The 15,199-nt window shown below is 39.0% G+C and overlaps 1 protein-coding gene across 4 annotated transcripts in view; it reads right to left on the minus strand.

The window, feature by feature from the left end:
* The window catches only part of UBE3D (ubiquitin protein ligase E3D), a 112,163-nt gene that overhangs the window by 81,664 nt on the left and 15,300 nt on the right, over positions 1-15,199 (minus strand). For all 4 annotated transcript variants that reach the window (XR_010599510.1, XM_042847435.2, XM_042847442.2 and 1 more), the window contains exons 5-7: positions 12,293-12,362; positions 4,331-4,400; positions 3,066-3,174 (exon numbers count right to left, since the gene is read on the minus strand). Coding sequence is in view for 3 of the 4 variants with exons in the window: in XM_042847435.2 (XP_042703369.2) it covers positions 3,066-3,174; positions 4,331-4,400; positions 12,293-12,362 (249 nt within the window). In the remaining variant the exon portion in view is untranslated. The remainder of the gene's footprint in view (positions 1-3,065; positions 3,175-4,330; positions 4,401-12,292; positions 12,363-15,199) is intronic.

Genomic DNA, 15,199 nt, shown 5'->3' on the forward strand with positions numbered 1-15,199 from the left:
AAAGCACACAAAAGACCAGATTTCATGGGAGGAGACCAGATTTCACAGTCCGTGATGCATTTTTCACAGCTGTGAATTTGGTAGAGCCCTACAGATATGCCATGTAAGATTTCAGTGGAAAAGTTATAATTTGCTAAATATGATAATCACATTTATATGTAAGTATCATCCTTATATTGTGAGTTATAAATATGTATGGTATATTTGCATTTCAAACTTGTGATGTGCTTCTGGGTGACACCTCTCCCAAGACAGATTGGCATCAGCACTAGCCAGCCTACTGGATCATCTATCAAAGGCAATCAGATATACAATGAATCCATTGAGAGAAGGCAGGGGTTACACCTAAGAGTCAGCAGGAGATGTAGGGACATGCCGGTGGACAGGGGACTCTGCTTTTCCATGCCCACATGTGCTGTATGTTTGTGTTTGGGGCAAAGGAAGTACAAGCCACATAGCAAAGGATATAAAAAGGCAGATTCATCTTCTCCATTCTGCTTTCAATCCTGCTTCCTACCTCTGGAGTAACTTTTCTATAAACTGAAGCTCTGAACAAAGGACTGAATGGCCCATCCAAGTTGTGGATGTGTTCCAGAGGGACTTTCCAGCCAGCAAACTCACCAATACTGCTAAGAACCGGAGATCTGGACTTCGAAGTCTTATGTATGTATCGGACCATTTTGTTTTTTTGTTATCCCCAAATGTATTCATAACCTTCACTTGTGTGTGATATTTGCCAATTCAGTCAAAGACAGTGAAACTGTCTTTTGTGCAAAGAAACTGCAAAAATCTGTTGCACCTCTACTAGTGACTAAAGCCTACCCACCCTCCAAAAATTGAGCACGTGAAGTTGAGATATCTCACATCAGGCAAACCTTAAATGTTCAATATTTTCTTGGTGTAGACAGCTGTGTGGCATATCTATGGTACTCTTCCTAAAAATAAATCTCTTTTAAAAAAAAAAAAAGCTTTCTACATTTAAAAGTAATTGTGTTAATTAATGGGGAAAATATTGTTACCCAATGATTTCTTGTCTAGGACTGAACTCTTCCCCAGTGTGAGGCACTGGTCCCCTTCCTGCAAATACTAGAGACAGTTCAGACTTCTCCACAAGGCTCCAAAGTCTGACTATGCATCTTGCATGAGAGGAATGCTTATAAAACTATATTGAAACATTTAATTCTTATTGCTCAATAAATGTAAATTCGGAATAGCAATGTGTTATTCAGTTGTGTTAATTAGGTAAATGGACCTTCGTTGGGTATAGTAGAAAAAAGAGGCTGGTCCTAGGAAGACAATTAGGTAAACAAGTATCCTTTGGATCCTCAGTTTATCCACAATCCAAGATATTTGGGACACAGTGAGCAAGAAGCGAAAATCAGTAGGGAAGGAGAGAGAAGCAGAACAGAACCTGAGGGCACAATGTCATGGGTCCAAAAAGCTTAGATCTCTAATACTATGACAAATTAAAATTGGTAATGAAGATATGGCTGGTTAGCCTGAACATACCAGAAGGACCTGATTCTGTGTATAAGTATCTACATGGGGAACAAATATTTAATAACAGGCTCTTCAATCTAGCAGAGAAAAGTATAATAAGATCCAATGTCTGGAAGTTGAAGCAAGACAAATTCAGACTGGAAATAAGATGTGAATTTTTAACAGTGAGAGTAATTAACCATTGGAACAATATACCAACAGTCGTGGTGGATTCTCCATCAATGACCATTTTTAAATCAAGATTGGATGTTTTTCTAAAAGATCTACCCTGGGAATAATTTTGGGGAAGTTCTATGGCCTGCATCATTCAGGAGGTCAGACTGGACAAGCCTATTGGTCCCTTCTGGTCTTGTAATCTATGATCCACGTATTCCACAAGGCTGGCACAAAATCAGTAGGGGCAAGGAATCGAGTTCCTCGTCCTCTATTATCCAAACATTTCTGAAATACAAGGATGCATCCCTGAGTGAGCCCAGATCCTCTTTTTCTGAAAAAGAAGGTAAAGGAAAGAATGCTATACTTCTTGCCAATGTACCATCAGCCATTTAAGGACATGGGAGAGGACCCTGGACTTTCTGCCTTTTGAAGTAGTTTTAGGGCAATTTTTGGGCTTAGCCCTGGAAAATCCCCAATTGGTGAAGTTGGTTTGGCCCAAGTTGAGTTCCAAGTGTTGAAGAGAACTGAACAGCTCTTGTAAAGGTGTCACCAGAGAAGTCTTGATTAGTGTTGGAGGATACAGAGATCCCAAAGTACTACCTATTTCCCTGAGAAGCTGAGGGTCAGCTGTGGCAGACCTCCCCACCTGTGGCTTTTAAGAGGGCCTCCTCATAATGGGAGCACCTCCTGGCTTTCCGTTTTCTATTAATGTGGCCTGCTGCACCATAACGGGGATAGGGTGAGTGGAGGTAAGCTGCTCAGCAGCTGGTTCTGTTCAGGGGTCACAGCCCCATAAATTTGGGCCCCCCGGGGAAAAGAAATGTAAGGAAATGATTCTGGCAGTGCTAGTTGAAGTTAAGAGTTAAAAGATAGGACGGTAATGGATAAGGCAGAACACTGAATTGCTACTCTGTTTGCTCTTCCAGAGACAGGATTAATTGGGATGAGGACAAAAGGGATGTGCCCACACCCCCAGAGGCGCCTGGACAAGTCTGAGCTATTTCAAACATTTCTAGGAAGAGGGGTGCAGCCCAAGTGTATCAGATATAAGGCTCCACAATATTTTTTAATTTCCTCCATCATAAAAATATTATAAAAACAGACAAGACTACATACTTCTATGTAAACAGCACAGCTGTGTACAGTACTTTGGACTAACTGCTTGAGATTTCAATTAGCTTTTAGTCTAAAAAATTCAAGTGGGTTCTTAATTTCCATTGCTGAATGCCCCAAACTAAAAAGAAAAAACTGAAAGAGACTCAAAGGCAGGCAGGCACACCATTTGAATGATCAACTCCTTTTTCTCATTTCCCTTACACACATAAGCAAACACATAATAACCAATGAATAAATGTCAGGAGTTCACACTCATGAATATATTTCTATACAATTATAAGAAAATGCCTTACCAAGATGTAGACTTTTCCATCATGCCCTTGTATTCTGAATCTAAACGTGCTTCTGGCAGAGGACAGTTCCACGAGACACTGAGCTATAATGTTCTGTACAAACTGAGACCTGTTTTAAAATAAATCAGTCTTAACAGAATATTTTCATAGTAACTATATTTTACAAAACTTAGCCATTGATACCCAGTAAGCCCTAAGAAAACTTTAAATATATGGTGAAGGGTTAAAATTCATGTGCATTTTATATAACAACCTGGTACATGGATTGTGCCAGCTCTTTTCCAGACCCAAAGTCCAGGGTTTGGTCAAGAGACCAGAGGTCTAGCAAATAGTGATTAGCTAAGAGAAAACAGAATAAACAAGATAACATTGCCTTTTCTAAGATATGCTTGGTTAGTAGAAATGCCAGATGTTGAAGCAATAACTGAATAATTATGTTTCAAATTGAACAAAGAATCCCTGTTCCTATTGTGTTAGTTTCTTCTATAGGGAGACGTTCTTTCCACAGATTCAACCTTAAGTTTATGAAAGGTTGGCACGTCAGTATAAGATATGGCATCCTCCCACCTGCCTTAAAACACAAAGGAGACAATCCTTATTGCCATATACTTTCACCGTTTCTTTGTTTTAACCCCTAGGAATGTACCTGTTGGACAATCAAAGGAGTTGCTTCATTCCTATGAACCCCAAATCAAAATTCAACATATATATATTTTATACTAATAACATTTTATCAAAGTATTAATTAAATATTAACTTGCTAACTTAAGACCATGGGCAGAGACATTCTGTAACCCGTTAACCATTGGCTAATGTGCTATCTTGTCTTGCTGAAAAACCCTAATTGCTTGTAATTAGCAATTATATGAAAGCATTGCATAAATTTAGCAAAGTAACAAAGATTGCATATTTAGTCACCAAAAGTCAAACAATGTAAAAAAGTTAAGGTTCCAACTACAAAGTTAATTTGACTTTCCGTAATGCCATCTGTACTATATGGTACGCGGTTTACAACAAACGGTAATATATAAAGCTATGCATTCAATTAGAAAAGAGATCACAAGACACAACAGGTATACTATATGCCTGAGTTAAGAATGCTTTTGCATTTCCTAACTCTGTTATTTTAACAGTGCAGACTTAATACTTTATTAGCATAATATTTAATTAAATACCAAAAAAGTAACTATTCAAAAAGATTAATCTTTACCACTCAACAACATTGTTCCAATAACCAAACTGAGCACATTATCTGATTTCTATACCTTGGTAGCATGTCAAAATTTGTTCCAGATTGCTGAATAATCATCTCAGTGACGTAATATTTTGTAGTCTCTAAAAATCAGACAAAAGGAAATTTTTACAACTCAATAAAACAGTACACTTATTTTCTACAGTAATATAATGCAACACCACATTTACTAAACTCCTAGATCAGCATCCAATTAAATGGTGGAAGAGATGTCCAATTTCTTGTTTTGACATGTAGGAGGAGGAGCTGGGTAACTGGTAAAGAAATCAGACATGGCCAGAAGGAAATATCGCTTTAGCTCTTTTTGGAGCTAATCACAAGATCAATATTTTGCCATCTGTATCATTCCCTACTTAACATCAAGCACAACCATTTCCCCCTGGATCCCATATAAAACCAGAGTGGGCAGGAGCCAAAACCCCTGTAGTGATCATTTTAAAAACATGTTATATATTTAAATGCTTGGTGATATCAATTAAAAACTCCTGTCCATTATCTATTATTGCTGCGCCAACCTTGAACAAGAAATGGAAAACACTTAATGGACTAAAACCAGTGTAACTTATGTCAGTACTTCAGTATCCTCTACCAGCCAATGATTGTGAATAACAAACACACGGCTCTAACAAGAGTAAACTAAGGCTTGGTCTACACTAAACCCCCAAATCGAACTAAGGTACGACTAAACCCCCAAATCGAACTAAGGTACGCAACTTCAGCTACGTGAATAACGTAGCTGAAGTCGACGTACCTTAGTTCGAACTTACCGCCGTCCAGACCCGGCAGGCAGGCTCCCCCGTCGACTCCGCGTACTCCTCTCGGCGAGCAGGATTACCGGAGTCGACGGGGAGCACTTCTGAGTTCGATTTATCGCGTCCAGACTAGACGCGATAAATCGAACCCAGAAGTTCGATTGCCTGCCGCCGAACCAGCGCGGTAAGTATAGACAAGCCCTAAGGGGACTAATTTTCTTCTTTCTTCAAAGAGTGGAAACAATACTTCTCTGTAACAAAGTTAGGTTAACTCAGGACACTGGCCCTCTCTGTATTGATACGTACAGGACCTACACTTCAAGTGCAGACATTTAAAAAAAAAGTCAGAAGAGGAATTTCTTCAGCTTTGCAGACATAGCTGCTTCCATCCAGGTTATCTTTTTCTTTTAAAATATTTTTGTAGGTATAAAAGAAAAAATATTTTATTTATGAACACATTGTATTTTACAAGCTATTTATAGGTTGCTACATAAGTGCATTTATTAAGTACCTACTTCCATAAACATAAACAAAGACAATATAGTGTTTTAAGTGGGGAGATAGAAAAAAGAAAAGAAAAAGAAAAACCTTTTTCCCCCCCACAGTTGCATCATACAGTGGAGTCGCATCTTACACGGGGGTTAGGTTCTAAAATCAGAGTGTAAGGCGAAAATCGCATATAGTCAAAATTACCCTTGAAAATCCCTTAAATCGCCCATAAAGTACAGTATATGGTTTTGAGTATACAGCCCTGTATAGTAATATGTATAATGTATACAGTAATGTACAGAGCAACAGAGGGTCCTGTGGCACCTTTGAGACTAACAGAAGTACTGGGAGCATAAGCTTTCGTGGGTAAGAACCTCACTTCTTCAGATGCAAGTAATGTACAGTATACAATAAAGAGTACATATGCAAAATATAATTTTACAGTACTGTATTTTTAATTACAGGAGGTAATTACAGGGGGTCATCAGGGCTTGATGTTGATCCAGGAGACAGAGGTGACAGGAAGCTTGGGTGACGGAGAGTGAGTCGTAGACAAAGTGGTTGCCTCTGGTTCAGCTCAAGAAGTTAATTGCGTGGGCTTATTTGCTGCTGGTTGTTTTTCCTTGAAAAATATGGTGATTAGCAATTGTCGCTGTTGTCTCTTGAGCTACTCAAACATTTCTTGATATGGTCTCAAATCGTTCGTAATACTACGTATGATTTTGAGGCTTCGTTCCATAGAGGGATCGTATTCAGAAATTAAATCATTCAAGTGTTTCGCTGCTTGGAATACTTCAGCAAGTTTATGAAGATTCCAACTTGCTGGCTCTTCCTGTTCGTCATCATCTTCGTCTTCTGTAGACGATTTTATCAGTTCCTCTAACTCTTAGTTAGTCAATGTTTCTCTATGGCTCTCAATTAATTCTTCAATTTCTTTCTCAAGGATGTTGACGAACCCATCACCACCCACTTGCCTGGCCACCTGAACAATGCATTTCACTTCTTTGTCAATGGTCGGGAAACCCTTAAAATCATTCAAATATTCTTTCCATAGGTTTGGCCAACATGCATTGACTGTTTCAGGCTTGATTGCATCCATTGCCTGTTTAATATAAGTGATGCAATCGGCAATGTTGAAGGACTTCCAACACTCATCACATTAAGATTGGGATCAGCATCCATAGCGCTACGTATCCGTGAGAACATAAGCCTCGTGTACGTGGCCTTGAAATAATGAATCACGCCTTGGTTGAGAGGTTGGAGGATGGAGATGGTATTGGGGGGGAGAAAGACTACTTCAACGTCATTATGTTCAAACCAGAGTGCTGCAAGGTGGCCAGGAGCATTGTCTACGATCAGCAACACTTTAAAGTCAAGTCCTTTCTCTTTGAGGTATCGCTTGACCTCCGGAATGAAACACTTGTGGAACCAATCCAGAAATAATGCTGCCATCAGCCAAGCCTTTTTATTTGATTGCCAAAACACAGGCAGATTTTTGTTCTTCCCTTTTAGGGCACGGGGATTTGCAGCCCAATAGAGCAAGCCCGGCTTTATTAAATGTCCAGCTGCATTTCCACAAAACAACACAGTGACACGGTCTTTAGCTGCTTTGACGCCAAGGGCTTGTCCTTCTGATTTCAAAATGTAAGTGTGGTTGGGCATTTTTTTCCAGAGCAGCCCAGTCTTGTCAGCATTAAAAACTTATTCCAGAAGATATCCCTTTTCTTCTATAAAAAGCAACAGAGGGTCCTGTGGCACCTTTAAGACTAACAGAAGTATTGGGAGCATAAGCTTTCATGGGTAAGAACCTCACTTCTTCAGATGCAATTTCTTCTATGATTTTCTTTAATTGTTCGGGGTAGGCTTTTGCTGCCTCTTCATTGGCAGATGCAGCTTCATCAGTAGTCTGTACGTTTTTCAGGTTGAAGCGGTTCCTAAAACTGTTAAGCCAACCTTGGCTGGCTTTGAATTCCTTCTCATCAGAAGGCTGTCCCTCTTCGGCAGGAGGTTTGAACAGCACGTAGAGGCTAAGAGCCTTTTCTGACAACATGTTGCCATCGATAGGCACATGTTTACGGTTCAGGTCTTCCAGCCATAAGTTTAATGTCTTTTTAGTCGTCACTAAAGTCTTATCACGCACCTGGCTCGTCACCTTAGCAGTTATTGGAGCATTTGATGCCACGGCTTGACGAATTTCTCTTTTGAATCTTGATGGCACGGATGCTAGATTCGTTGCGGCCATATTTATGCACCACGTTGGAGACCGTCATACCACCTCTCAATAAGTCCAACACAGCCAGTTTTTCCTCCAGCGTTGGAACAGATCGCTGTTTCTTCGGTTGAGCACCAGATGAAGTAGTTGGCTTGCGTTTAGGGGCCATGTTGTACGAAAAATACATATCTTTAAACACTAGAATCACACTCAGCGCAGCGAGATGCTCACACTATGAGAGGCACGCAGGAACTGAGACCGACTGAGGGAACAGCAGATTCATGTCTCCCATCTCACGCTCACTCCGGGGCATACGCTCATTGAGTGGAATGCTGGGTGGAATCGCCCGCACTATTTACAGGTATCTTGTGGGTTTTCTTTTTTTTGCCGAGCATGTATAGTTGAATTCGCGTAAGTTAAATGCATGTATGATGCGACTCATCTGTATACACTTTTGTGCACAAGCAGCTAGTACAATATGGCTAGTTCCAGGTACAAAAACAAGTACAAACAACTGTAGCACTGCTATACAGCTGTGAGCAGATATTGCAAATCTGGGGTTTCTTGCAGGTAGATGCATGGATATTCGGGGCAGAGTCATTCTGCATGAGTATCAGTATCCCAGTTCAGTGCCTTTACTTGTCCTTGAATACTAGGAACTAAAATATAAAGACTTCAGCCTGGTTTTAGGACATTGGAATTTGAGCAGAAGTTTTGTTTCTTCTATTGTCTGGCGCAACAAATCACAATTCTGGGATTCTCTTTCATGAGAAGTAATCTAGTAATACACTTCCTTGTGGCTATTAATAATCTGAATTAGCATCATTCTTTGTTATGAAGATTTGAGGAGAGTCCCTTAGAACCTTTTGCTTATACCAAAGTGTGTTTCAAAAGTTCCATGTAAGCTTTTATGCTAGTAGGACTAGACTATTTGGTATGCGGGCAGTCCCAGAAAGTGTGTGCGCGCGCCTGGTGAATCATTTGCTCATATCCTTTTTAGCAGAAGTTGTGGCTGAATAAATTCATTTTGTTGGCGAATACAGAGATGTAGAAGTAGTACATGACTTGTCTATTTCAGCATCTTTCAGCACTGTTTAGAGTTTGGTGATTAGCACTGTAGATCTGACCATCTGAGCCTATACAGTATATCTTTAAAGTTAGACACTGGTAGCTATATGTCTGCTCAGGCAGCTGGTGTGGAGACAGTAGTAAAGAGATAAAAATTCATATTTCTAAAATCAGATTTTTGGAATTTGTATGGTTGTGCTGTTTGTTCAAACGATTTCAGGGCTGAGAATTACGTGAGTTGATCGAAGGGAGTCACTTTATTCTCTAGCCACCAAGTGATTTTTTCATAGAAAAGGTAAAGGGCAAAGTTTGGGATTTTTGGCATATATATTAGATGAGCCCCTCCCAATCATTTCCCCATGCATGGAAGCACAAGTGCCAGAGCAGTAGAACTCCATGATGCACTAGTTTGGTTAGAAATTCCTGTGCAAGCTCTTCAGATCATAGCTAGCCCTTTTCTGCAGCAGAAATACATGAGGTCCACTGGGTCAGAGCCTCTGTATGTCTGCATCTGTCATCTCTTGTCTCAGTCTGAAGCCCTTTGGGGTATGGACCATCATTTGTTCTGTGTTTGTACAGCACCTAACGCAGTGGGGACCTGGTTCACTACTAGGCTCCTGCCACTATGAACAATAAACAACACTTATTTATGGCTCTGTTCCCTGCATTCCCCCTGACTGCAGCCTCAGACATGGGGAGGCTTTCTCTGAGCCAGCAGTGAGTACTCAGCCTCCTTTTGGGCTTAAGAAGGGCATGGTTGCTGATTGGTTAGACAGAAGGATTCAACATAAGCCTATCGGCTCCTGCAAACACATGGGGAGCACTTATAAACCCTTGCCCTTGCTCTGGGGCACCATTCTGCTTTAAGAAGAAAAGCTTCCCCTTCCCTGACCTGGGATTAAAGCAAGACCAGGAATTTTCTCTCACTGTCAGACTGGCCTGGACAGTGTGGGTTTTTTCACCCTCCTCTTAGGAGTCCCAGGATCTAGAAGATAGGTGAGGCTGTAAAATTCATTTTGTCACAACTTGGCAGGTGTCCAGTACAGGTACTCAGTCAGTAGGCTGTCTAGTTCCCTGATAAACCAGAGCTAGAAGCAGATTAGAAGGCATCTCCTAAAGAAGGCGGGTAACAGGGCTGGGGCTTCCAATGTCTTGCACAGTGAGGAGACAACCACCTCTTCTCCAACCCTTTACCTCTTGTACAAGGGGAGGGCAGTGGGGTCCGATTGTGCTAGGACTCGTTTAACAGGGTGAAGTGCTGACGGTAGTCCTCTAGGAGGTGGAATGGAGGAGTGAGGGCGCTGAAGCAGCTCTTCACCAGGATTACAAAGGATGGATGATCTCCACTGGATGAGTTATTGCCAAATAGTTCCCAGATGTGTTACTTAATAAAAGTTGTGGCCCAGTTAAACCCATTCCTAGTTAAACCACATTCTAGTCTTTCCTTCACTGTTGACTGGGACAATGCATTTGCAATCCAATTAACTGAGACTTAAAATAGTTTTGTACCAATGTTGTTATCCATGTTGTCATGGGTGCCAATGACAGTCTGACCTAAAATAGAGCCTCATCACAGAACTAGTTTGATGCAGTAGCACATTAAGCATAGATAGGCTTTGTATTTGAGACCTACTTATTCTACATTTAATGCAGCACTGACATTTCTCTCCTTTTTATATTTGTCAGTCCCATTGTAGGAAACAAAAAGCTCAGTGAAAATAATAAATAACCAGTCTGCCAAACACTCCTCAGGACACCAGGAGATTGGCCCAACAATGTAGAAAGTAAAATTTTAAAGCAAATGTCAGGCACAAAAACTGAAAACAGAGGAAAATTTTATTTTACATTTACCAAGGTAGTTATCCCCGGATTTTTACTAATGGTGAGAGAAATTTGATTTCTCAGAGGGCAATTAAAGCTGCAATGCATTTAGGATAATTATATTTTACAAGGTATAATAGAGAGTGTAGATTGAAGTAGTTTAAACTTCTAGTTAAAACTAGTGCTCCTGCACTGAAAGTGACCAGTGGGCAGTAATGCCCTCACTCCTCAGAGTGCAGCATTGTAAAGGTTTAATTAATATACTGAAAATAGGAAAAAATTTAAATTAAAAAAAGAAATAATAGGTAAGGATTAAAAACCAAAGTAACAAAAATAGTGGCAGTTAACTTAACAAAAATCAGAACTAACAAATGTCTAGGTAACTCATATATATATATATATAAATTATATTTTTTTAATGGAACTAACAGCCTTCACCCTCACCACACTGCTTATATGACAAGTCCTTTTCTCCCACCCTTTTATCTGTCTTTGTCTTTACAGATTTTTAAGCTCTTTGGGACGGGGGGGGACCTTATCTTCCTATAGCTCTGCACAGCATCTTGCACATTTTATATCCTTTATATAATATAAATAAATAATACATACCACTCCCAGGCAATAATCGCAACTCAAATAAATATATAATATTACAGATCTATAGATATACATAACAGTATTAACAGAGTCTGGACACATATTATGTACTCCTATTTTACAATATGTTTTTGCAAACATGCATATAAATTACTCCTCTGTACAAATATTACTAACAAATATTGTCTACGAGACTATTAATTTGAACATTTAGTCCAGAACATTTTTAAATACACTAAGATAAAACACCACAGTACTTCAATGTTAATTTCTTATAGATTGATTAATTAAGGTGACTAACAAATTTCAAATGAATCAACTTCACAAAGTTTTTGCCAACTTTTGAGCTATGAGACTTTATAGCCTTTTCTACTGTATTAGTTATAGTTGCTAGGAAGTACATTTTTGTTCAAAGAAATTAACATTTGCACATGATCTATAAAAAGTTTATTCTACCTTATTTTGTTTAGAGGAACTATTTACGAAAGATGAACTGCATACTTGAGCTTATATTAGTTATGTAGTTCAGACTTAAGCTATACACTAAACAAAATTTACTAAGGTATACAAAGTATGCATTCCACGATTAATTGCAAATGTGTCCATTATATTCTAGGTAGATATCTTTTAAAAGCTAAATCTAAATGCTTGTGTTCATATTTAAATCTCTAACCATTATTTCAGCTCAGAGTTGTTCATATCACAACTCCGGGTCTATGCTACAAATCCACTTTATAACAGAGCAAGTGGCATGGTTCAAACATATAAAAAGGAACATTCATTTTGCTAAGTGTTAAAATACAGAGAACAATATGGCCAGATGCACTACATAAACAAGGATCAAAATAAATTACTGGGGCCAATAACCTCATAGTTTTGACAGTGGAAACAATCTCACCCTTTCAGAAGTGAAAGAGAAGAACCCACAGGAATCAACTCAGCATCCTATTGATAAATTATTTTTCTCCAGAACTTTTAACCTCTAGTGTTTAGTGAGCGAGCCAACCAAGTATGGTTTTGTTTGTGTAATCCATACCTGATGATACTGTCTCTCCCAGCATTGCCTTGCAGCGCTTACAAATTACTCTAGCATTTTTCTTTGATTTCTGTAGGACAAGAGAAATGTCATTTAAATGTCATTCAACTCTTCTGAAAAAGAATGTATAATTTTAACATACTCTCCAGAGTGCATAGTGAACTTTATACTTCACTCCTCAGAATGTTTATGTACATAGAGATGTGTCTTGGCTATTTCATTCACTGCAGCCTTCTAAACTTTCTGAGTTACTTAGAAGTTGTGTGTTTGATTTAAATCTTACAGTACACTGACGACACTATACAAATTAAACCCAGAGTTCATATTTAAATTGAATATTGTTTATACAATATAACTGAGCTCAACACTTACCTTCATTCATACTATTTCATTAGCAAGATTTTTGCATCTAGTATCTACACAATCAGCATTATACCTGTTCATTTGGGGTATATGTGAAGCAAATATGTTTCACATGGGCATTTGTATAGGCTTAGTAAAGTTTGAAAAAGAAAACTTTCAACTTGAAAAATCATATTGAAGCCTGACTAACTTGTACCTACACAGAAAAATAACACCTATGATGATTATAAATAAAACAAGTTAGTGGGAGGGTTGGGGGACGACGACTGTTTTTTCCATTTATTGTATGGTCACCAATAAAAGATGGTCACCATTTTCCATCGTTTCCAACTGTAATGAAGCCACCCTTTCACTAAAGCCAGCGTACCTCTCAACTTTAAAACCTTCATGTGTGATACAAGCCACCAAAACGTATGACAAATGACCAAATGTAATTTGTGTGTTTCTGCCTACTGTACCATAAATGACAGATCATCTTTTCCCATAATAGAACATTTTTTAAAGAATGTTTCCTCATTGTATGATGTAAAGGTATGACCTTAGATTGTATTATAATTACATCTAGAAACAACGAATGTAGGCAATACGTATAAGATTAGGGACTGTATTCTAGAATGCAGTGACTTCAAAAAAAGGACTTAATGGTAATGATAGATTACCTTGGGAGCTCATGTTGGTTATGCAGTAGCTAAGATCATGAACATAATCCTTCCATGTATAAGCAGAGAAATATTGAGTACGAGTAGAGAAGTGGTACTACCTCTGTATACAGCATTAGTGAGACAGTTACTGGAATACTGTGTTGAGTTCTGGAGTCCATACTTCAAAAAGGTTGAAAAATTGGAAAGGCTTCAAAAAAAAAAAAAAAAAAAAAGAGCTACAAGAATGATTCATGGTCTGGAAAACATATCTTATGAAGCTCCATCTACTTTGATTAAGAGATGACTTGATCACTGTCTTCAAGTACCTACATGGGGAAGAGATTTCTGACAGTGGCTCTTTAACTAGCAGAAAAAGACAACAAAATCCCAAGGTTGAAAGCCGAAGCTAGATAAATTCAAGCTAGGAATAAAGTACACATTTTTTAAGGGTGAGTGTAATTAACCATTGGAACAACTCACATAGCAAATCCACCCTGTGTCTGTCACATGAAGACTTTAAATCAAGAATGGATATTTATCTAAAAAATATGCTACAGCTCAAGTTATGGGTTTGATGCCAGTATTACTGGGTGAAATTCTTTAGCTTGTGTTGTGCAGGAGATCAGACTAGATAATTATAGTGGTCCATTCTGGTCTTAAAAATGTATCAATTTGGGAATATTAGAGATCTGGGTTCTACTCCTAGCTCTGGTAAAAGGAACCTTATGCAATCCCTCAGTTAATTTATTAGTGAAATGGGATTGCCCTGAGTCCAAAGATAGGACTGCACAGAAATATAAACAGTGTGTGGTATAGATGAGATCTGAATTCATGATCTCCTGGCTCCCAGCTCTGTGTATCTTCCCATAGACTAAACAATATTTGGACAGAGATGGGAACCTGATTCAGCTCAAATGCTGTACATTTGAGAATTCTACTTGCCAGGTGAAGGTGAGGCTGCCCCTAGTAAGAATGCTCTTGTTTCTAATGCGACTGAATCACCGCTGCCCTCAGGGAAGACGGCTACTTCCTATTTTCTATGATTAGGAAACTGAGGAGACAGTCTACACTGCAAACTTCAACTGAGGCAGGAAACACCGACCAAGATTCTAGTGGGAACACAAGGGTAGTAATTCTCTAGCCTCTGCTGACTTTTTACAGCCTTAACAGGATACATTATGTGAGAAATGTGGATCTCATTGTTCTGGAGTTGGAGCCAATAAAGACAGATGCACAGTTCGTCTCCTTTCCCAACTCCTGCCCCTTACTCTCCCCCCAAAAGTTGTAGAGTAGAACTAACTTTCTTTCTTTTCTTCTTCCTGACAGGAAGTAAGGAGACTGGGTTTCTTAACACCCAATAAATGAAGGCAGGTTGGGGAGCTATAAGCACAGTATTCCTCAGATAACTACTATTTGAGTGCTTTTTCTGCTAAAAGTTACATGCAGTGGCTGAGAATTGTGCAGTATGGTACCTGAAAACACTGAGAACTCAGTGGTATCACTGCTTGAAGAAAAAGGATGATACTTTTAGCCAGACTAATTAAATCAATATATCTATGTGACAACTTGCAGCTGCTGGCAATCTGCAGATGGAGGCGGATCCTCTCCTAATATTTTTTGTGTGTGTTTCTATTTCTAAGGATCCTTGATATTGTCTTAGGGAAAATATTTTCCCCAAGAGATACTATTAGGATGCTGTGTGACCATGTGACATTTAAAATCCGTGTTACATCGTTAGACTAAAATGTGAGCAATATGTTTTCCATGGCAGAACATTGTCTGGGTCCCACAGGAGGCTGCAGAGGATTGTTTAAGTATCTCTGCTATATTCCTACTACTGTTTTGGTCACGGGCAAACACTCTCCAATAACTGTTATGCAATTAAAAAGGAACTTTCATACTA

This window comes from Chrysemys picta, chromosome 3 (genome assembly GCF_011386835.1).
Source record: "Chrysemys picta bellii isolate R12L10 chromosome 3, ASM1138683v2, whole genome shotgun sequence".
NCBI lineage: Eukaryota > Metazoa > Chordata > Testudines > Emydidae > Chrysemys > Chrysemys picta.